General features: G+C 40.5%; 2 protein-coding genes across 2 annotated transcripts; both read right to left on the bottom strand.

Moving 5' to 3' along the window:
• Nucleotides 1-1,477: 1,477 nt before the first annotated feature.
• On the bottom strand, nucleotides 1,478-8,178 carry ccdc174 (coiled-coil domain containing 174). The gene is made up of 11 exons (XM_080424227.1): nucleotides 8,078-8,178; nucleotides 7,467-7,571; nucleotides 7,258-7,358; nucleotides 6,606-6,664; nucleotides 6,176-6,329; nucleotides 5,292-5,390; nucleotides 4,965-5,101; nucleotides 4,627-4,721; nucleotides 4,390-4,540; nucleotides 3,439-3,585; nucleotides 1,478-2,260 (listed from the first exon to the last, which is right to left on the bottom strand). Exons 1-11 carry the CDS (start codon nucleotides 8,117-8,119, stop codon nucleotides 1,629-1,631), a joined length of 1,722 nt encoding a protein of 573 aa, XP_080280353.1. The 5' UTR covers nucleotides 8,120-8,178; the 3' UTR covers nucleotides 1,478-1,628.
• A 1,269-nt stretch (nucleotides 8,179-9,447) lies between these two features.
• tatdn2 (TatD DNase domain containing 2) lies at nucleotides 9,448-17,125 on the bottom strand. The gene is made up of 7 exons (XM_080423900.1): nucleotides 17,065-17,125; nucleotides 15,456-15,762; nucleotides 14,932-15,345; nucleotides 12,900-13,970; nucleotides 12,608-12,735; nucleotides 10,948-11,131; nucleotides 9,448-9,910 (listed from the first exon to the last, which is right to left on the bottom strand). Exons 2-7 carry the CDS (start codon nucleotides 15,750-15,752, stop codon nucleotides 9,770-9,772), a joined length of 2,235 nt encoding a protein of 744 aa, XP_080280026.1. The 5' UTR covers nucleotides 15,753-15,762; nucleotides 17,065-17,125; the 3' UTR covers nucleotides 9,448-9,769.
• Between the last annotated feature and the right edge of the window lie 5,568 nt (nucleotides 17,126-22,693).

The following is a 22,693-nucleotide window of genomic DNA, read 5'->3' as shown; positions in this document are numbered from 1 at the left end:
ATTCACAACAAAGTATATAGGGTGAGAAAAAGTTCACTGGACACGATTGCTATTTGGCTTTACTTAGTTCAATAATGAACACTCTTCTGCTGCAATAAGTTACCTTTAAAAGTGAGAGAAGGGATGTGAGGTAGACTAGGCTACTGTATCTTCTGTCAGGTGGAGATTGGACCGTTGTAATGAACCCTGATGCAAAACAAATCAGATTAAAGTTTGACACAAAACAATAATCCAGCGATCCACTGACCACTGAATGAACTTGTGATGCAAACAGTCATAGCACAAAGCCTAGAACACATTGTTTTATTATATAAATTATATGTTGTAACATCACAACACTGACTGACCACAATTATCAGCAAACTTGTTCCATAACTACATGGTGCTCATGTAGCCATGTTCTGCATGTACTGCTTTGGTGTAGGCAGAAGCAAAGTAGTGCTGCTGCTGGTGAATGAGAGCATCCTGTACTGCAGTGGTTCTGAAAGTGGGGTCCAAGGACCCCCAGGCGTCCCCTGAAAGATTTGTTTATAGCATCAAAATCAGTTTAACCACTTTAACCCTATATACATCGGCTATTTGAAAAAAGTTAATCTACAAGCTCACAAAACATCACATCTCGTTGTGAGGTTGTAGATCTGCCATTTCCAAAACCTTGATAACATTTTAACATTTTTGAATATTTAAAAAAACATTTTAACAACAGTATGGGGTGTCCCTGGCACAAAATATTTTCTGATTGGTGTCTGTGACAAAATACATATTAATTTAGTGTTTCTTGACATGAAAATGTTTGAGAATTAACAGTTGTGTCTACTCTGGAGACCCTTGATGGAGTTGGGAGTCTTGCTCCTTGGGCTTCAGAAGGAACAGCCCTTCCCACGATGGGTCCCAGATCGCCTTGGGAAGCAGGATGTCCCTTTCTGCTCATGCCCCGGGGAGGCCGGCTCTCTGCACCAGAACTTTTGGAGCCGGGGTCACTGGAATGCTGTAACCTTTTCAGGTCTATGTAGTCACGTTCATGACTTCTGGGGTTCAGTGTGTCACAGGCTGGCCACATGAAGCCTGAGCCACACTGTTCTTTGATGCTTTTGGCTTCTACAGATCAGAAAACTAATTTGCCTCAACACATACATTTCATACATACCATGTGACCTGAATGAAAATCAAACTAGGCATTTTAAGTCACCACAAGTAGAAACTTTATCATTTGTTAATTAAGCAACACATGCTTTGCCACTTCTCAGTGTGCATACAGTAGGCATTGCACTGTGATATAAAACAAATGGCAGACATTCAGCTAGAAAATAAGATGGGGGGGGCATAACCGGGAGGGTGTTTGTCTACACACCCTCCTCAGACGAACAGTAGGGATTGGCAGTGACAGGGACTATTCACATGAGAGATTGGCATAACAACAAAATTGTGGAGAGAATGAAAAACGGTTGATCCCATGTCAACACAATACAGAACAATGTTGAGCCAAAATCTCAAATTTTTAATAAGTGTTATAGAACAGAGTTCTTTGATTTCCAACAAAGAGTAACAAAGAACATGGTAGATACAGTATTTTACTCTCAGAATATATTAAAACTCATCATTAGAGGGACAAAGCAAATACTCTGAGATCAAGTGGAGTTCTTATAGAAGGAGAGCATTGCATCCAGATTCTCAGATGAGGTCTGGGGTGGTTTTTGGGCTTCGCTCTCAGGTGTAGGTGGAGGCTGAGGCAGGGATTGTCTCTGCGACTGAGGTGGACACGGGTTAGCGTGCTGAGGGGGGAATCGAGGATACAGGTGAGGTGTTCCAGTGAACTGTGGAGGAGGTGGCGGTGGTGGTGGAAACTGAGGAGGGGGAACCTGGAGGCTGAACGGGGTAAACTTAGGGTACGTTGCTGGCAAGGAAGACTGGGATTGAGGATTTGACTCAGAGGTTGAGGGGGGATTGGAGGAGGGGATTGGAGGAGGCTGAGCCTGTGATGTAGTTTGGGGCTGTGGGGGAGTAGGAGCAGACTGCCCAGCTTGAGAATCTGAAGGGGCGCTTCGGGGTGGAGGACTTGACTGAGGATCCTCTTTGTTCCCGGTGCCGCCTCTGCGTGGGTCGTTTGACAACTTGAAAGACATTTTGGTTTTATTCTCCTCTCGATCTGTGGGCCATCTGTGCCTCGCTCCCTTTTCATCGGCGAAATACGCAGTTGGTGGAGCGAATTCCGAATCTCGCTCCGCCCGACGCCGGCTCGTCCACTCGCCAAGCAAGAACTCTGAATGACGAAAGGAAAAAGTACGAAGAATTGACATTTGGTAAAGACATTTCAGTTGTGAAGAGAAAAGAGTAATCAGAACTTAAGTCTTAATTACAACATGCAAGCCTGTCTATAATCTTGTGTCGATTCCATACTAAATGTTTATGTGCGCACACAAGCCAACATAGCATGTTTTATAAATAGGATTTTTATGCACATCTGTATGCAGCTCTCCCTTCATAAATCAGAATTCTGAAATAGATAGTCCCAATCCTTGATTGTGATTGGTTGGTTTCCGTGATAAAACACACTATAATCTACTCCTTAGATCAGCTTACATCAGTCACACTCACAGGTGCATTATTTGTTACTACTGTGCGTAAGGGGAGCGTTTGTTTTCCTGCACAGGGCTTCTAAGCAACGCCCGTGCAAGGTATATTATAACTCTAAGACGGCGAGTGGCTGAGGGTCTTCGGGCGAGGCTCATTACGAAAACAAGCGCTTCCATTCTCTTGTAAACTAGGAAGAGTCTCCCGGCACTGCACAGCTGCTGCAGCTCAGCTCCACTAGGCTAAGGCTAATGGTCTGGATTGGCAAGGTGCTTTTCCTGGTTTGTGCTGTCAGTCGGGAACTACTTTCTTTTAGTGAATTACTATTAAGAAGCGTTTTAATTGGGACGAGTCTATGATTTTCATGTTGCCATATTTCAAACGGTTTTAGAAAAGCAATAAGCTATGCGAGGTCGCTGTTTACCTTGATTTTACAAGTGGCTGAGAGGGTCTCAGCCAAAGTAAAAATCTATGGTCAACAGCGACCTCTAGTGGCTTATTGCTTTATTAACTTGAACATGTGCATAACTTCCACTGTCTCCAAACTGTGAGTGCACATGGGTCAGAGTTTCCATAGAGGTGTGCATGCTCTCCTGTCCAGTTAGTTTGTATAAATCCCAACTTTTAAATGTATTAACTATCAGCTGTTTGGGCTGGCGTTCACCAAAGTGCAGCTCAAAATCATTCTTTTGTATTGACAAGAGCAGACAATGACATATTTACACTGCTCTCTGGGACAGGGCTAGGGACTCTAGAAAAATAGAGGACATCAAACTATCTTTATGAATATCCACAATTATATTATACAACGGAAAACTAGTCCCTTAGCTAGTTTCAATACCAAGACATTTGAATGATTCAATGTACCTTTCCCTCTGTCCCATTCTCTGACATGGGGAACTCCAGGCTTGGAATCCTTCCTCTCCTGGACCTCCACCTCCACTTTGTTCGATCTGCTGCCCTCTGGAGGCTCCTCTGATGGAGGCAGGGGCCCAATCACATCCTCCTCTTCTTCTAGGAAAGATGACAATACAAAACAATCTCCTATTAACAAACAATTACTAGCAAGCAAGCAAGCTCTTTCATATTATCATAGTCTACTGAAACAATATTTAACTAATCATAAATATTGAAAAACTTCCCCTGTCTGTCTATTTCCGGCCTTTCTACATGTTCCTACAGTTCTGTAGGCAGTTCTGGCCTGGCATGTCCATTCGGTCTATGACCGGCATTACATCAACCTGATTCTTATTTTCTTGTATTAGACTACTGCTACTTTGCCTTAAACATAACAAACAAGGATAAGGTCATGTCCACCAAGGGTAGTGGCTAAAAACAGTAAAGGCCAATTTATGCATGGAGCTACAAGTGTCAAACTATGCGCCACATGCCGAAAGTGTCAAAAAAGAGAAAAAATTTGTCGGAGGACGTCCACCGACGGTGTCACATACCACTGGAAAAATATAAGGTCGCAGACACTTCATAAAAGGTCACGTCCCTGATTGGTTGGGAACACAAGGTAAGCTCCGCTACCACAGAGATGAGCGAGAAAACATTCACTTCCTTCAGTTCCTTATTTAAATGTTCTGGCGAGGCTGTCAGCGAGTCGCAGACAGTATCAACACGCAAGGCTCGGAAAGTAGTGCGACTCGTCGCTCCAAGCATAAATTGGCCTTAATGGTGGACATTTTTCTTTTACAAATGGAACGTTACAACAAATATAGGTGTCATGTTGAAAATTGTCATCTTTTCCCCAATCCTAGCATCCTTATACCCGGCATATCATAATAGTTATGGATTCATTAATGGCATTCTAACCTTCGCCATCCTCTGCTCCTGGGTCTTCCTCCTCAGTGCCATCCAGTTTAGACTTCTTCATTTTCCTCTGCTTTATCTTTGCCAGTCGGGCCTTTAGTATCGCCTTCCTCTTCTCTTTCAGCTGTTCTCTCTTATTGCGCTGGTCTGTTGTCTGAGGAGAAGTGAATGAGTGATCCACGCCGTTTGCAACACACACAGCAATTACACATTTTTGTGTTTAAAAAAACAGAAGCTCACCTGGTCTCTGAGCATGTCCAGTGTTTCTCTCTGTTTTCTACGCTGCTCCTGGTCATGAGAGAAGGCAAAGTAACCCACACCGAGCTCCCGGGCCTCTGAGATGAACAAAAAGAACAGGAACATTTTATATTCTGGTGGATTAAGTACGATCCAATGCTTTAAACCACATTAACCCCATTTACCCCATTTTGGGTATATTTTCAAAAATGCTCACAACACATTGCCCTGTGAAGCATTATGAGCTTGTAGTTCGGCTAACTATATATAAAGTATATAGGATTTAAGAGGATAAATACAAAGGTGTACAGAAGATTTTATGGAATTCCTATTAGGCGAACCTTGCTCCCTGATGTCCTCGTAGTGTATTGGTCCTACAGGCCTCTTCATCGCCTCCTCTTCCTCTCTCTCCCATTCCTGCCTCTGCATGTCTCGTCTCATGTCCTCTGACAGTAAGGTCTTCTCAGCCGGGGCGTTTCTGCAGGTAGGGGAGAAATCATATCCAATAAAGATCCACTAACCAAATTAACATATTGGCTACGTTTTAACCACTTCTACCCTGGCGTCCCTATTTTAGGCATGGCATTAGGCGACAACGTTTTAAAATATTTTCCAAATTTGTAAACACATTTTCAAAAATAGCTGACAGGTTCTGTCTTCATAATTACATTTTCCCCTTATTTAGATCTTGGTCCATTTTCTGAAATCCGGGAAGGTCTTTCTTCATGCATCTGCGAGATCGTCCCAAAGCATCTACATAGTCCACCCTGTAGATAAGAGAAAGCAGTAGGACAAAATGTTGAATTTAATATTTATATTATGATAATAGTAGTAACTAGTCCATACCCGTCGGGGGATATAAGCACCCAAAGTATGCAGTTTGGGTTATGGGTTATGCACTGTGCACAGATAGTATATCAGGGATGGAAAGTGACTGTTGGTACCTGCAACAGTTCCAACAGACACGCACACGCATCCCGTCACCTAAACAGATGTTTAGGTGCTTGCATGTCAGCCCTAATACATACTCCTTCCAACGTACCAACTTTTCTTAGGAAAGGGGGGCGATATAACTACACTGAAGTAAATCCCAGCTTCGGAAAGGCTGTCTCTGAACTTTTCCACGGAACAGGTGCACCACCAGATGCCTTTCCGAACAGTTAGAATGTATTGGCCTTAAGGCAGCAGCATAATTCTTGTGGAAACAAGATTTCAGCAAGGTCTTACTAAAGTGACTGCTGAGAAAAACAAACAAACATATTCTCTTGCCAAAGTTCTTTTTGGCACTTCTTGCATCTCCAATATTTCCTAACTAGCCGAAATTGCAGCGGATGACAGCATACAGAACATCATGTGTTAAGTGTGTGATTGGTAAGAAATTCATATTCCACACTGAATGGGTAGGGTCTTAACTAATTGACTGTTCAGAGCTCAAAGCAGAACTGCAGAGAGTAGTAACAATTTTGCCCGCAGAAAATGCATGAAGATGCATCAAAATGTAATGAATGGTCTGACTGCCATAACACTTAGGGTCTTGCATGTCAGCTCTTACCATTCCTCATTTGGATCCGAAGGGGTTGGGATGGGAGAGGAGCCGATTCTCTCATCCTCTTCTTTCTCGCTCTCCCTCTGTGAACGTGTCTCCTTCTGTTTGTCAATGATCTTCTGAGTGAAATCAACCAGGAACAGACCCTCCGTCTCTTCATCTGACATAGAAAACATGTATGATAACGAAGGAGCATAAATTAGGCTTTATTCAGTCAACAAAAGCAACCATTGTGTATTCTATGCCGGCCAAGCTCTTCAAATGCAGCGTACAACATGTCAGTTGATGGCTTTTATTGATTGATTGATTGAATACTTTATTAGACAGAAATGCACACAGTACGGGTACAGTCATACACTTGAGCTAAAAGGATAACCCAATAGTCCTTTTATCAGGATATATCCACAAACAAGAGCATTACTGATCTTGCACAAACCTGGAAAATCTCCCTTTGTCATCTGTTCATAGAGTCTGGCCTTTTCCTCCAACTTGCGTCTGTTAGAACATAAAAGTAAGTGGAACATTGAGAGATACATTGGCCGTGGCGTGAGCTACAGCAGTATGTTATGACCATCTGTAGGCCTGTCACAATTATTACATCATCGGCTAATCGCAATTATTTGAGATAATCACAATCATTTTTGCATAATCGTCATAATAATTTCCATTTGGGATTTTCAAAAATAGTGGAAATAGCCGATCTACAAGCTCAAAACGCGTCACGTTGTGACGCGTTTTGAGCTTGTAGATCGGCTATTTCCACTATTCATAGTGGATATAAGTATAACGTTATTAAAATATCTTATTTGTCATATCAAAGTTATTTGTCATATCTGCCCTGTGCACCTTTTGTTTACGAAGCCTAAACGCCAAACAGAAACGTGATTTTTTTATTCATATGCTCAATGCCGCACAACAGAATTAAATCGTTACTCGCAATTATTTGTGACAATTAAATCGGCAAGTAAAATTAACTATCTGTTGATTTCACATTTTTGTAGAAAAAAAACCCAGTCGATTTCACATTGAGGTGCCCAGACTTCTCAGGTTCCCACTCTTCCTGTATCCCTGAGATGTATAGAACTCACCTGGACTGGTCCAGTTTGTTCTCCTCTTCAGTCACCTGCTCTACGTCTTTCTCAGCGCGTGATGACACCCCTGCGTTCTGTTTGCTCCATACATTAGGCTTCTATACAGTTCCATGGAAACAGAACATGGTGGTTAAGTTTTCCCACACACACATCACACGATCACATCTTATTTAACATGTCTTTCTCGTGTCCAGTTTTTAACATACCTTGACAGTGGTTTTGGATTTGGAACCAGCCCCATTGTCTTGACCTAGTTTTGCTTGTTTGAATTGTTCCTGCTTCCTGTAGAGTTCAGCTTTTAGATCAACTAACTGTAAGAAAAACACATGTCCACATCATTAAAACACAAGTTAGCTAAGGTTAATATATTGCCATTATCTGCAGTGATGTAAAGTACCTAAGTACATTTACTACAATTTTGAGGTATTTTTACTTTACTGGAGTATTTCCAATTTTCAGTACTTTTACTTCTACTCCATTACATCTCAGAGGCAAATATTGTACTTTTACTCCAATACAATTATTTGAAAAATTTAGTAACTAGTTACTTACCACTATATACATTTCTGCCAGATCTACAAGTTCACAGTCGTGACGCATTGTGAGCTTGTAGATCAACTATTTTCAAAAGACTTTTATACATTTCAAACATTTGAAAACTTGAGAAATGGGACATTCTGGCTAACGTTAGATAGCCTGTTGGCTTAGCATGCTAGCACTTGCTACTGCACATTATCTAGCCTGACTATTAGATTTATTGTAACAGAATATAACATAATACAATACAGCATGGGGAGAGAAAAGCCTGCTTAGGTACCGATGAGGCAGTCACGTCGAAATACTTCTTCTTTTTATCCATGTTAGTTTGTTGTCAGTGAAGCTACAGCATCAACATGTTCTTCTTCTCTTCTTCTGTAGAGTGGAGTGGACTTTCTTCTTCTTCTGTTATTGTTAGATTATCGCGTTTCATGGAGCATTACTGCCACCTACTGTGGCTATATAGAATTGTTCTATAGCCATGTCTAAGATCAGGGTAGCATAAGATCAGTGGTGGAAAAAGTACTCACATTTTTTATATTTCAATTAGCCTAATAGTACTATTCAATGCTGGTTTGGCAGTTCCCTCTGCCCTCTCATTCCTCACTATTCCAACATGAACCAAAGGCCAGAACCCACAAAAACATATATATACCATTTTGCTTCTGTGGACTTTTATGCCAGCTGTTTCTTAAATACTACTTTCATTTCAGCCGCTTATTGTTTGACAGATGACAAATGATGGAAATATCTTTCTACTTACTCTGTATGAGTACTTTGACTCAAAGTAAACGTGATAAGATGTTAAGATCTTTGAATAGAAACAGCAGTCTAGTTTTGTACTCGCTGGCTCTCGGGTTCAAACCATTCCGTGCAGGCTTCCAGTCTCATTTCTTCCATGTTCCAAGATGTTAAATGTCTCATTTCCTTTCACCGTGACCCAACATGTGGCATTGACCTGATTTTCACAACCAAGGTAAGGCTGCTATAGCTTGTTACACCTTTTTAAATACAAGTGGTTGATCCAGGACTGCTTTGAACTATTTTCTACAATTTGCAAAAAGGATGTCATTCCTCCAGATTAAATCCAGTGTCATGCTAAAGTCTGCCATGAAAGTTTGTCTAAATGTTATTCTTTCTGTTGGTCACTTTTTAAATCATGGAACTTCGTAGGTCACCTAGTATTGGATACATGATTACTTTGTTCTCTCTGCATTCTTTTTATGTGACTATTTACCTTGTTGTTTATTGACTTGAGCTCCTTCAAATTCCTTTTTCCCCACTTGTAAGTCAAATAAAAACTCTGAAGCTGAATGGGAAGTACATTTTGTACTAAAAATGCAGCCATCTCATGGCAAAACGATATTCAAAAGATATTCCAGCGGATCTCGCGTTTACCCAAAATCACAAATAAAGTGACCATCACTACTCTGCACTAGACAATATTTTTTATATACTTTCAATTGTACAGAAAACATAATATTCTAGCAGCATCTATTCATGCACAGTATTTATTATCACATGGTCACAGGGTAATTAATAAGCAATATGAAAATCTGGTGAGCTAATATCTTTTTGATAAGAAATGTAGTGCATTGTTCCTGTCTGAGCCAAATAATACACAGATCACACAGATACAACATGAAAGTAAAGTTTTTTTATGTGTGTGTTCTTTAAAAGATCAAACATCCATAAACAAAACTCATCAAAACACAACACAGCAAAACACAACACAGCAAAACACAACAAACTATAATGCTTAAGCAAATAATTAGATTGAGCTGATTTAGCTAAAGAAAACAATGCCCAGTTAAGTTTGCAAATAAATCAGTGCTGAAAAGAGATATTACTCTTTTTAAACCGTCCATCTGATATTAATATTTTAATGCTAACATCCTTCCTGTGACAAACTGGACTATTTGTAAAGGTCTGATTTCTCTTTCATTTCACACTGGCTTGTTTGTTGCCATTGTCACAATCCATACAGCTGAACAGTGTTGCGTCGGATGGTGCTCAACACTGTGTCAAAGTCCTCTCCTTTTAGGAGGCTGATCTCACGCAATGTGTGGATACCCATTCCAGGGTGGGCGACCCGACAGACATTTTTACTAACCTACAGAGAAGAAAACAATGGGAGAATGAGTAAAGCCTGATTTATACTTTGTCGTACAACAAAGTACAAATTAAGCATGAAAGAACAAAAGATTAGGGCTTGCAACTATCGATTATCCTTTTGGTGATTGTTCTATCGATAACTTTTTCAATTATATATCTATTTTAAATATCAACACAAACGTTTTTGAATTGAATGTTTATGATCGACTAAATCGGTTGGTCTGATTAACCACTTGAGCCATATTTTATACTTTGCTGTACAACAGTGTCACACGAAAATAGTGAAAATAGCCGATCTACTAGATGAGCTCATTTTGAAATTCAATTCTTTTACCAAAACAATCGATAGTTCAATTAACTGTAGCAACCCTAAAAAAAGATAGGTGAAAGCTGAATAAAATAAAGTCAAACAATGTGAAAAGGGTGTCATTTCTTCCTCGGCCTAGTGGGAATGTGCGTGCATTCATGATTTGAGGCATTTTTTTGCAAAAATTTGTTTTGCTAAATTGGAACTGCTGGTGGAGCTATAACAGGGCAATGTGAAAAGGGTGGCATTTCTTCCTTGGCCTAGTGGGAATGTGCGTGCAAATTTTCACGGAAATAGCACGCTGCGTTCATGATTTGAGACATTTTGTTAAAAACTGAACAATCCGGCAAACTTTGGAAGCCAACCTTAGCCAATCAGGATGGAATATGAAATATCGGACAGATCTGTCTTGATCACATGACTATAGAGATACTGTGTAATATAAAATATAAAAAAATGGGTTTTGCACAAATCGGCCTCCTGGTGGCGCTATAACAGGCCGATGCCGAAAATTTGGGGCAGAGGTTCTGAATTGGCATCCAGGGAGAGTGTGTGCACAGTTTCGCAGCGACCGGGCCAACGGTGCCGGAGATTAGCTGTACACAGACAGAATGACGGACGGACGGACACACGGACGGATGGACAGGGGGTAAAACATACTCTCGCCATGCCTTTCGGCCTGGCGGAGACAATGAACAATCTTTTAACCTAGGCTGACATGTTTGTACCTGTCTTGGCAGGAAATAAGGTGCGTCTGTCTCCAACAGGATGCGGTTGAGAGGGATCTTGCGGACAGAATCCCGGGCCTCTGTGGCTCCCCGGTAGGTGATGAGGGCTGTGAAGCCCACACACAGGTTGGGGAACTCCGTCAGGAAGGGTTCAATAACTGGATAACTGTTCGTGAAACAGTGCCTGCAGCAGAAAACAGAAAAGAGCAAGAGACTGTAAGCATAACAGATGAATGAAATGACTGAAATGAATCTAGCTGTGTGAAATTATATTTCTCAGGGCATTCACTGGGATTTTTGATAAAAGAGAACAATTTAACACCGAAGAGGTTTTGAAGTCAATTATCAATATATTTAAATCCTTCTGTGCTCATGGGTGAAGGAAGCCGCAAGGTCAAATTGGTGTTAAATTGGCTATTTTTTCCAAAATGTATAACAATTAAATATTTGGAGAAAAAAAAAATAAAGTAGAGTAAAGAATACATGATTAGAACATGCTTAAACGTTCGACAATTAAGGTCTAATATTTCTACAATTGCTACAAAACCTGTATATCCTTATCCAGTCATTTTGGGGCATAAACAAGAAGTTGAAGGATAAAATTAAGTCTGATAATGATGTACTGTGCATGTTCACATCATGTATACTTTACATTACTCTTAAAATTTTGGACAAAATAGCCAATTTTACATTGAGGTGCCCAGATGTTCCTAGTGCCCACCTAGCCTGTAGCCAACAAAAGAGCAGGCGCAAAGAAAACACGATGCGCGTGGAGCTGACAACAGGTACAATGGGTTCATCAGATTACATGAGTATTGCACCACGGGTGGGGCGTATATGCCCGACTTGCATTGTTCCAGACTTGGCCGGTGGCCAAAGGGCGCTGGTCTATATATAAATCATACATTCTATAATGACACGGCCAAAATAGGGGCACAAAAGGTTTTAAGTAGTTAAAGTAACCGGATCCAGTTCAATTTGATACTGCAGAATAAAACATTTACATTTTGAATATCGTTGCTTTGAAACTTATTATAAGAGAACTGATTTCTGATCCAACTCTGGGAACAAAATGTCAACATGCATGCTTCATCAATCTTAGTTTGGGTCACTTTAGAGTTAAACAATAAAACACTAAATGTTTATCAGTGTTTGTCACATCATTATTAGTGTCAGCATTATTATTATCATTTATAAAATATTTTAGACAACTACAGCTGTCAGAGGTATAAGTTGACATTTTGGCCTGAGGTTAGTGCTAGAGGAAAGGTCGTCATGGGGTCATCCTCCAGGAAGAATGAATGCAGTCATGCATGTTAATCAGACCATTACAATTTGAGATATGTTGTACGCAAGTGGAACGTTTGGCTTTTGGGTGGCGCCAAGTATGGGTCACCAGGAACAAGGAATGTGCACATAAGCTTTCATGGAAATCTGGCCAGTAGTTTATGATATTTGGGATGAAATTGTTGGACGGTATTTAAAAAAATTAATTGATAGATAATAATTAAATCAATGTCTTAACTAAATATTTATTTCAATAATGTATTCATCAAACACTAAATTGACCATGTTGTTTTCAACTGACTAGACAATGAATGTCGCTTTCTCTTATTAATTAACCCTCCACCCATGCTAAACCACAACAAGAACACACAACCTGTGAATTTTGTAGTCCCGCGGAACACACTTCTTCATGATCACAAGCAGGTCATCATCCGCATCCCTACAGTGGATCACCAGAGGTTTCTTCATGGCTACGGCCAGACGCAGTTGACGCTCAAACACCTCCAGGGGGCATCAAAACAGAATGTCAATTATATAGCATATCAGCCCATTTAATTGCAACAGATTACAAATTACTTTTATGGCTAGTAAATTCTATTTGGCAATAAGATAAACAGTAATTAATCCAATAAGCTTTAGCCAATTTAATTCATTTATGATCTTACCACTTTTTGCACGGAGGAGTCAGTGGAGTTTTTGTGGGAGTAGTCCAGGCCCATCTCTCCAAATGCCACAGCTTTAGGATGTCGCATAGCCATGAGTATACTGCGCTCATGGATGTCTGAATAGTCCTTGGCAAAATGGGGGTGGCACCCAAATGCCCCCCAGACCAAGTCCTCGGACAGTAACCCTTCCCACAATGCATCTTTTACCATGACTCGTGGGTTGCAGAAGTCTGCGATGCAGCCGTGGAACTCTGCAGGAAAGCTGCTCTGGTACAGACTGCGGAAGCGGCTAAAGGTCCCACGGAAGTCTAGCTTACCGTACAGCATGTCCAGGTGACAATGTGTGTCTATGAAACCAATCTGGCCCTGGGCGAGATCACTGATCCAAATTGGCTCTGAGCCTTCAGACACTCTTCTTTTAGGATTTCCACACTTATAGGAAGGGGTGGAGGGGTGCAGGCTTCCATGAACACTATCTGAGTGCCTGCGTGCATAGGAGTCTGAACACGTGTACAGGGGAGAAAATTGATTGCTGCATAAAGTAGCGGTTGTTGATGTAGATGCTCGTGCTCTATTTGTGTAAATAGGTAAAGCAAATGGGTCCAGTAAGGAGTCACTGTTGCTGGGGGATCGATAGCCCTCCCTGCCAGTCCTGGGTATCTTGAAAGGGTCACTTTCGGGAGTACGAGTGGGCACAGGTGTGATCGTAGATTTCTGTGCAATAGAGACTGTCCTCCTTGACTTTGGGGAAAGCAAACTTGCGCCATCAGTTGTTGCCTGGGTGTCATCCGTAGACCATTCAGAAGATGAAGAGGAGAGAGAGGATCTTTGAATCCCCTGTGTATTCACAGGAGAACTGCTGTGGTTCCAGCTGTTTGTGTAGTGGTTCTGGGTTCCTGTCACAGAGTAGACAGGACTTGGCACATACTCATGTGGACGTACGTATTCTGAGGCTTCAGACTTTTTATTTTCCTTTGGGCTGGAAGATTCATCTTGGGAGAAGGTCTTCGTTAACACAGGGTCCTCATCATCAGACCATTCAGGTGAAACCTCTCCTTTCAGCACCACACTCTGAAGAGACACAAATGATAGAAAGTACTTTGATACTACGGAATGATAGCAACTTCTATCATTTCAGGAGTGAAACATTGACACACTTGATTATCCCCCCAAAAAATGTCTAGACATTTTAAAACATCTTCATAATGAGCCCTCCTCTTTATTAGCCATAGGTATTTACCATGTCCCACTCCCTGTATCAGACAGAGGAGGTGATCAGTGATCACTGAATCAAAGATAATTGGATTTTTATACTTAAAGCTACCATTCTCCCAGGGATCAATTAATAATATGTTGTTTGGATGATGTAGTCGTTAGCTGTTGATTCCCCCTTTTTTTCATTTTCTTATAAGTGTATACAGTACAACATTGAGTAGTCTGTAGTTTACTGTTTTCGTAATACTGTCACTGTTTTATTGTCTTTCTGTCTACAGCTGCACTGCACGCTGTTGCCTGAATGGATAATTGAATAATTGTGGGGCTCCATCAATTGAGCTGCAACAACATTTATGCCCCCAGTGAATATCTTTACTATGTTTACCCTGACTAAGGCCGGAGTTGGCAGAAAATAATTGTTTTTCAATGTTCTACAATGAACATGTCAAGTAATAAAGGTTTCTTTTATATATATATATATACCAGAAGAGCTGCCTTAGTGTTTCACCTTCTTTTTTAGATCTATTGCAACTCCCCTTCTGGGTTAGTACTCATCACGTACTGTATCTGCTGGAGTGATCTGTCTGCTGTTTTCTGCTTAAATATTCTGTATTAACTTGAATTTTACTTTATTGTTTTTTTTTTTACACATGCTGTTTATTTGTTTAATCTCAAACTAGTTTCAAGAGACTGAAAGTAGATTTTTTTTTTGGGTACTCAAATATCTAACTATGCTTTGGAAAATGTCAAGTATATGGTGAGTCAGAGTCTGTGGGCTAAAAGTGTAAAAGCTTACAAGGCATTATGTGGAACATACCCTTGTGTCCGTTTTAAGGTCTGTTTTGTCATCTTCACTTTCTGTGTCCTCAAACATCAGCGAGCAACCACATCCATCCTCAGATTCACTGTCAGGTTGGGGTGAGCTTCTCAAGACTTCCCTGTCATCTGCCTTTGAAACAGACACCTCTGCCGCCACCACCGGTAAGGAGCTCAGCTGTGGAGCTACCTTAGAGAGAGAAGGACTGCTAGTTCTGCTACTGGGGATAGCGGTACGGAGCCGTGCTTTCCCTCCTTGGCCAATGGCTGCAGTCAAGGCTCTCAAGTAGATGGCCTTTTTTCCATCTTCTGGTGTCCTGTTCTTCTTCTTCGGTATGAAATGGTGAGATGTAGGAGTTGATACTTCTGGAGTCTCTGAGGACTCTGGCCTGGATGTGTTGTCCATAGATGCTCCCTGACAAGAGTTATGATACCAAGTGACTGATGGGAATATTTTACATTATGTAAGAACACAATTAGTGGAATTGATCTTAGGTGGGAAATGTATATGGTGTATATATTTACCTCGGAAGGACTGAGTGCGCCAAAATGTTTTCTGGAGAGCTTCTTCAGTTTGATTCTACGTGCGGATGTGCTATCCTCATCAAGATGCTCTGCTTTTCGCTTGGGTGTGTCTAGGCTGAGTGCTCCGAGGGTAGCAGATCCTGTAGACTCATTAAGTCCAGGGGAAGGTTGGGGTGAGCTACTCCAGCGAGTAGGCGACGGCGTACAGGGGACATCATCACTCCTCTGAAGATTGGAAGGGCTGGGTGTTGTGCGTTTCCAGATTTCAGACTTCAACTTCTTTCTGTTGCGATCCATGTTACAGATCCTAAAGAAAAAAAAGTTGAAAAGAAAGAAAAAGAAAAAATGAAAATCGGTGTCTAGACATTACATTATATATACAAGAGTAGATTCTACAGAGGACAGCTAGACTACTACTGACAAACTAAATCATTTTAACTCCAGAAACTGGCCTACAGTTTAGGGGACTTTTGCTGGATGGTTATCATGAATCCATGATGAAGATAAACAAGTTACAACAATTAAGCTCTTGCGTGAAAATGGTAGGTCAACAATTGTGTGTCATTAAAAGAATGACAACTAGAGTAAATTAGAGTAGAATCATGTTTACTTGCGTGTCAGTGCATGGTACCATCAGTGGTCAGGTGCGTGTTACACTCATGTAGGTCCGGGCTGCGCACTAAATAGTTCCTTCCTACTAAATAATGTCCTCTCCAGACTCAATCACCTGCCCCAAGACTAGCCCGAGGATGGCTGTGATATTAATATTACAGCCATTCGGCCCAAGACGGACCCCCAAAATGTTCGTTTTCAGGCATATCAAAATGTGCCCGTAAAAGTGATACCCCCAAAGTCATAAAAAGGATAAGACAAAGTTAGATTAGATCAGTACCGCAGGTAGCCATGGATCACACGACGGTCGTCTGTCATTATACAGTCATGGATGAACTTCAACCTGGTGTTTGCACTTTCTCCCTTTTTGGCCCGTACATCTACATCAACGTTCAGATTTAAAATATAAAGTGCTTACCCCATGGCCACGGATGTTACAATTATGCTCGGGTCCACAGAAGTACCCGTATATTCCGTATTGTTCAATAAAAGGCATTTTAATCCGATCGGTGGCCATTATCTCATAGTTATAATGTACCAGAGTGCAGTACACCTCCCAACTGATAGGGTCGCGTAGTTGAAAGCGCATGGCAAAAATGGCCACCGATCGGATTAAAATGCTTTTTATTGAACAATACGGAACATACGAGTACTTCTGACGGCCCGTACATAATTGGAACGTCCAGGGTCATGGGATAAGCACTTTATATTTGAAATCTGAATGTTTATGTAGATGTACGGGCCAAAAAGGGAGAGAGTGCAAACACCAGGTTGAAGTTCATCCATGACTGTCATGATGTTGACAGTCATGTATCAGGGATATACCGCAGGAAGAGTTTTACAAACTCAAGCGTGCATTAATTTACATCCAGCCAGGTCACGAAAGGAAAAGGGAGCCGTTTAGCCGTTGAATGAATCTTCATGTGTCTTTATGTGGAATATCCCCATATCACACTTTAGCTTGTGCATTTAAAACCTGTTGAATGTGGGTTCTTACCTTCTGCAGGTCCAGACACAACGCCAGAGAGGATAGCTGCTGCTGCTGCTGCTGCTGCTTCCACGTTACTGAAGACAACACGTGACTCCTGGCTTCAGAATCGAAACCTACTGTAGGCCTACAGTCCAAAGTTCAAAACCATGTTGCTGTTGTTGTTTTTGTTGTTTTTTAAGTCAGAGGGTTAATCTGACAGGGATAGAAATGTTTATTACTTTCCCACAGCTATGGCAATGAATGATTAAAGGGCGAACAAAGTCTACAAATGTAGATATTTATTTGATTACGATCCTCTTAGATAGAGCATTAGCAAACATGCAGAGCACATTATAATACAGAATACAAAGCAATAACAGATGTATGGTTGCTAACATTACAACGAACGCACTTTTAATTCATGTAATTCACGTTTCCAGTTCTGTGTCTACCAGAATCCACTAGATGGCAGTGTTGCGTTGCGTCAGACCGTGTAAAGCTGACCCCTAGACTGAGAGAGATGAAGCAGGGACCCACACACTGTATATTGTATGACATTATATTGCAGATTAAACCCTTTGACTTGTTTGACAGCATTATCATCAGTGCTGGATTCATGTTAATGTGTATTTACAGACAGTTAACTTAAACCCTAAATACCTAGAAAACTTGTACTTGATCTGCTCTTTTTCCTCCTACACCAAACCTCTGCCAAAAATAGCAGATCTACAAGCTCGAGGCGTGTAGCTTGTAGATCTGCTATTTTCTGCAAATGTTCTCCTCTAGAAGGAATTCTAGGGTTCAAGTTGTTAATGTAAAATAAAAGTTCCTTTCACACAAACATTTGGTGGCCCCCTTGTAGTAACTCTGAGGACCCCGTAGGCTAGGGGAATCATTAGGATTTGTCCCTTTGGAAGCATTGAACTGCACTACTGTATTTCCATGCAGATACAACAACCATATTGGCAATTGGTAATGCTATTCAATAACCACTTTCCATAGAAAAGCCAACTCTCTGTAGGCAAAGGAAGGATAGTCTATTAAAAGTATAGGATGTGAAAAAGAAACACAATTTGCCTGTGGAAGGAAGGAAGGCAGTCTTGTCTAGATTTTGTAGTTGTGGAAACCATAATGTATTCCAAGAACCATTTTTGTGCTAAAGGGATGTTTTATGTCCCATTTGTCCTGCTACAGTGGTGAAAAGGTAATGGGGTTTTATGTGCTCCGGGTGTGCAATGAATAAATAGGCGATGATATTGTAAAAGTACTGACAGAAGCACTGACACATTTAAATCTGCAAATATTTCACCACTTTGTTCTCAGAGTCTTGGTAATCCTAGACATGTCTTGTAGCTTCCAAAGGTGGATGCATGACCTGAAAAGTAACACCAGTATATTAGTCACCTCTGATAGTAATTGTATCTATCAGTAATTATTAAGTAGAAGCAACAAATATATAACCCGACTTAGAATAATACACAGTTCTATATGGCATGCCATAACCTGAATTCTTTGCCATGGATGATAAAAGGGACATGGGGTGATAAAGCTGCCGTATCTTACCTATCATACGGCAGCACAAGCTAAAGCCTTATCTTTGGCTGGTAGAGTAGTGGTTCTCAAAGTGGGGTCAAAGGAACCCCAGGGGTCCTTGAAGGGGTTCGAGGGGATCCCCAGCTAAATGATTGATAGTTAGGAACCAAGTAGACCATCATGGCTCTGTAACTCTGAGAGCGTACAAATGGAATGGTTCCATTCGTATCTGGGGGTCCTTGAAATAAAAAACAGTTTGAGAATCACTGAGGTAGAGTACTGGTATTAGAAACCGTGTAATTGTGTTTGAAAGGATCCGCACACACATGTGTGTTTTATATGAAAGATCCTAGCCAGGTTGTGGCAACAAGAGCCTGAGCTTGCATGCTTCACAGTAAACTCCTGGCATTCATTTAACTGTGAGAGTTTAAACATGGGCCTGTCAAGCATCTCAGGGCTCAAGCTAAATGAACACTGACGCTATTTCTGTGTTGCTCACATTTTGGGGCTTTCTTCTCCATAAGCCAATAGCAGAAGTCCATCCTGGCACGGTCATTGTATTCATTCCTGTACTGAGGCATGTTTTGAGTTGAGGAGCTAACTCTTGGAGTGGTTTGGTACATAGCTGCAGGAAAAAACAACAATCATTGCATCATTACAAAGTATCTTAATCATATCCATAGGGCTCAACCATGTTCAGCCTGTTTTCCTATTTTGGGCACATCATTAATGTGATCAAAATTTATTTTTTGGGGCTAAAATAGCAGATCTACAAATTGGAATGCAACCCATTGTGAGCTTGTAGATCAGTTATCTTCTCACGACCCAATCATATGACAAAGTATAATATAGGCTAGGGCTAGTGTAAATGTGATATGAAGTGAGAATACCTGGCCTCATGGAAGGGATCAAATCATTAGCTGCAGTCTCAGTAGTGGTACCTTGACCTAGGGGGGGAAGGAGACAGGTGCCTGTCCACCTTATAACACTTCCATCCTTTCCACGGGCTTGAGCGTCTACAATATGAGAGTCCAAAAACATTTATATCAAACACTGGGCCACCAGCACAGGATATTTTCAGCATAATTTCCAAGTGTCTCTGCATAAGTGTAAGCTAAATGCTTTTAAATTTATTTGGGGATATATTACCATGGGGGCCTGCCACAATTATTACATAATCACCTAATGTCAATTATTTGAGATAATCGCAATATGCTTTTTACTTAATCGTCATAATCATTTCCATGTTGAAAAATGTTCATATATTTCCAAACATTAAAAAAAATAGTGGAAATAGCAGATCTACAAGCTCAAAACGTTTTGAGCTTGTAGATTGTCTATTTCCACTCTTCATATAAAGTTATTAAATTGTGTAAGTTATTCGTCATATCTGCCCTGTGCACCTTTTGTTTACAAAGCCCTATGGAATATAATATTCCCATAGCATTCATTGTTATAGTGTTCACTAACAAGGGTCTCCCTAGTAAACAGAAAATACATTTTCAGGTTGGTACTCTGTATACCAATTTCATCCAATCAGGAGAGGGCACTGAATGAAGTGACAAAATAGGAATTGGAACACATTAAAATTGAAGCTGATAAAAAAAAATATCACTGGTCCAGACCATAGACTCCACCCACTCGACTGAGTGGACTGCTTCCAGTCTGCATTCGGTCTGATATTAGGCTGAAGATTCTCCCTCCTGATTGGATGAAATTGGTAACCCACCTGAAAATGTATTTTCTGTTTCCTTTAACAGCTGGAGAGACAGAGAGACTGACCAAACACATTACAGCAATGATTACTATCAGAATATAACCAAACTTTAACCTTTTACAACCCCCCCACCCCCTGACGAAACAATATCACTTTACAGCATTGTTTCTTCTTTGGGGCACTAATGCAACAGACCTATATGTCCCTTTTGCAACGTCCATCATAACACATCTTGATTAACTGCCTCTGTGACTACTGCTATAGTGTGAGTTATCATTTGTGATACTCAAAGCTCCTTCTCCCAGTGCAATCCAAAGAACCACTACCAACAAAGACTGTTTTTAAATCTTATGCTAAATATATTGCACTGAAAAGGTCTTTGAACTCAAGTATTTGGTTCTGCTTTCTGCGTACAATACATTTGTCATATTCCTGTATCCTGTGGTCGTATAAGATTTTTACTAACCTTTTCCTGTGAACAATGCTGCTGGAAGTGACCCTAAAGAAGTTGGTACCTGAGTGGAAATAATGGAATACATTGTAAGGTTGACCAGGCAGCTCAGGCACATTATCATTATTATAATGTTTTATATAAAGATAAATGCAATCCATTTCAGTTCTGGATGACCAACTGAGAAAATCTACAAAAATTCCAAAAATGAAGAATACAATAAACAGCAGAGACATCCTTACAGCTCAATCTGCTAGACTATACACTTTAAAGCAGGGGTCTTTAATGTTTTTCAGGCCAAGGACCCCTTACCTGAGAGAGAGATGAAGCAGGGACGCTTCATACAGTACATATTGTATAACATTTTTATGCATATTAAGCCTTTTCATAGATTTCATAGATGGCTTGACTTGTTTGACAGCACCATCTACAGTGTTGTGTACATTTATGTTTAGTCTTTATTTATTTGTTTATTTATTTGTACAAATTATCTTTTCTATTCATATGTTGGATTGATGTTAGTAACATTAATCCATGAATGACTTTTCAGATATTTAACCACTTAAACCCTCAATACTTAGTCAAATTGACCTTTCTGTACTTACTTGTACTGCTCTTTTTTCCATCTACACATCAAACCTCTCGGCCAAAAAATACAAATACAAGCTCACACGCGAGGCGTTGTGAGCTTGTAGATCGTCTATTTCCCCTCATAATAGGGATGCTAGGGTTCAAGTGGTTTATGTAAATTAAATAAATATAATAAATAGATTATCCTATCACACAAACATTTGGCGGCCCCCTTGTAGTAATTCTGAGGACCCCCTGTTGAAGACCAATGGCTTTCTCCTCCAACAAGGTCTGGCCTAATCTCAACTAAAGGTGCTCTGGTCTCCTGCTTATACTGTATACACCAGACTACAGAGATACCAATTAATATGTCACAAAAATCATTCAGCTGGATCCCAATAATGCACTTAAATTAGCTTTTCCTCCAAAATACTACAACCTCCAACTGTACCACACATCGAATAATTTTGACGTGCATCAGCGGAGAGGCGCTACAAACGTTTAAATTCCTTTTCAATAAACAAATGTCAAAGTAAAATAAAGAACTACATCGTTTTTTCACGTTTGTTAAAATGTATTAACCACTTAGATAGGTTTAAATAGTGAATGAGACATAAATTACACTATATACCCTGTGAGGAGGAGTGGGTTTTCATTTTAGCTACTGGTCTTCTTACCATTGTTTTCATTTTGGACCAGTGGTCTGTGTGGAGATGTGGAGACAACACTGGGTTACTTCTTGACCAAAACGTCATGCTGTTGAAGGATATCAAATACTGAATGTCGCCTGAATGTGACAGTCATTCACAAAATTCAATGAAATTAAATATAATCTGCATAAAATGAAGTAAAACCTCTAGATGGTAACTCACTGCTGTTGCCTGAAGGGACTTGAGCTCCAAGTGCTCTTCTTTTCTCCAAATGACATATTTGTGCTTCAACTAGCTAGCCGCCTCACACAGGAAAGGATAGATTGTGTTTCTTTGTCGCTTAGCAACAGTTGAACAACAGTATACCTTCTCTGGCAATAGGAAAGTCGGATACAACTGAAGACACAGACATGAAACACTTACAGTAGTTCTCTGGATCCTTGCCAGTGTGATTCCATGGCTGGGGAACAGCTTGGGTCCAAGTTTATTTATTGTCCACTACTTATATTCACAAACACTGCAACAGAAAATAATCTGGGATCCAATTACAATTGATGTTGCAACAACATGCTAGTCTAAACCATTCTACAGATTACATGGCTTAAAATGTGGGCAATTTGCTATACTTGTTAATGTTTTATTTGGCTAGAGGAAAGCTGAGAGGGACAGTGATTGGGGGAGACAGATTAAACAAAGTCTAGGATGCAAAAAAACAATGCGACATAACATTTAGGG

Source organism: Gymnoscopelus braueri, assembly GCF_963280865.1.
Source record: "Gymnoscopelus braueri genome assembly, chromosome: 3".
Lineage (NCBI taxonomy): Eukaryota > Metazoa > Chordata > Actinopteri > Myctophiformes > Myctophidae > Gymnoscopelus > Gymnoscopelus braueri.
The sequence above is the reverse complement of the archived record's forward strand: the minus strand, read 5'-3'. Positions and strand labels throughout refer to the sequence as shown.

Bases quoted from the DNA above. Each gene is read 5' to 3' on its own strand.
- ccdc174 (XM_080424227.1), bottom strand. From the start codon at position 8,119: ATGGATAAAAAGAAGAAGTATTTCGACGTGACTGCCTCATCG. The intron at 6,665-7,257 runs GTGAGTTCTATA...ATGTTCTAACAG, and splicing joins AACAAACTGGACCAGTCCAG to ACGCAAGTTGGAGGAAAAGG. The intron at 5,102-5,291 runs GTAATTATGAAG...CCCTACCTGCAG, and splicing joins GATCTAAATAAGGGGAAAAT to AAACGCCCCGGCTGAGAAGA.
- tatdn2 (XM_080423900.1), bottom strand. From the start codon at position 15,752: ATGGATCGCAACAGAAAGAAGTTGAAGTCTGAAATCTGGAAACGCACA. The intron at 15,346-15,455 runs GTAAATATATAC...AACTCTTGTCAG, and splicing joins GCGCACTCAGTCCTTCCGAG to GGAGCATCTATGGACAACAC. The intron at 11,132-12,607 runs GTTGTGTGTTCT...TTTCTGCTGCAG, and splicing joins CGGGACTACAAAATTCACAG to GCACTGTTTCACGAACAGTT.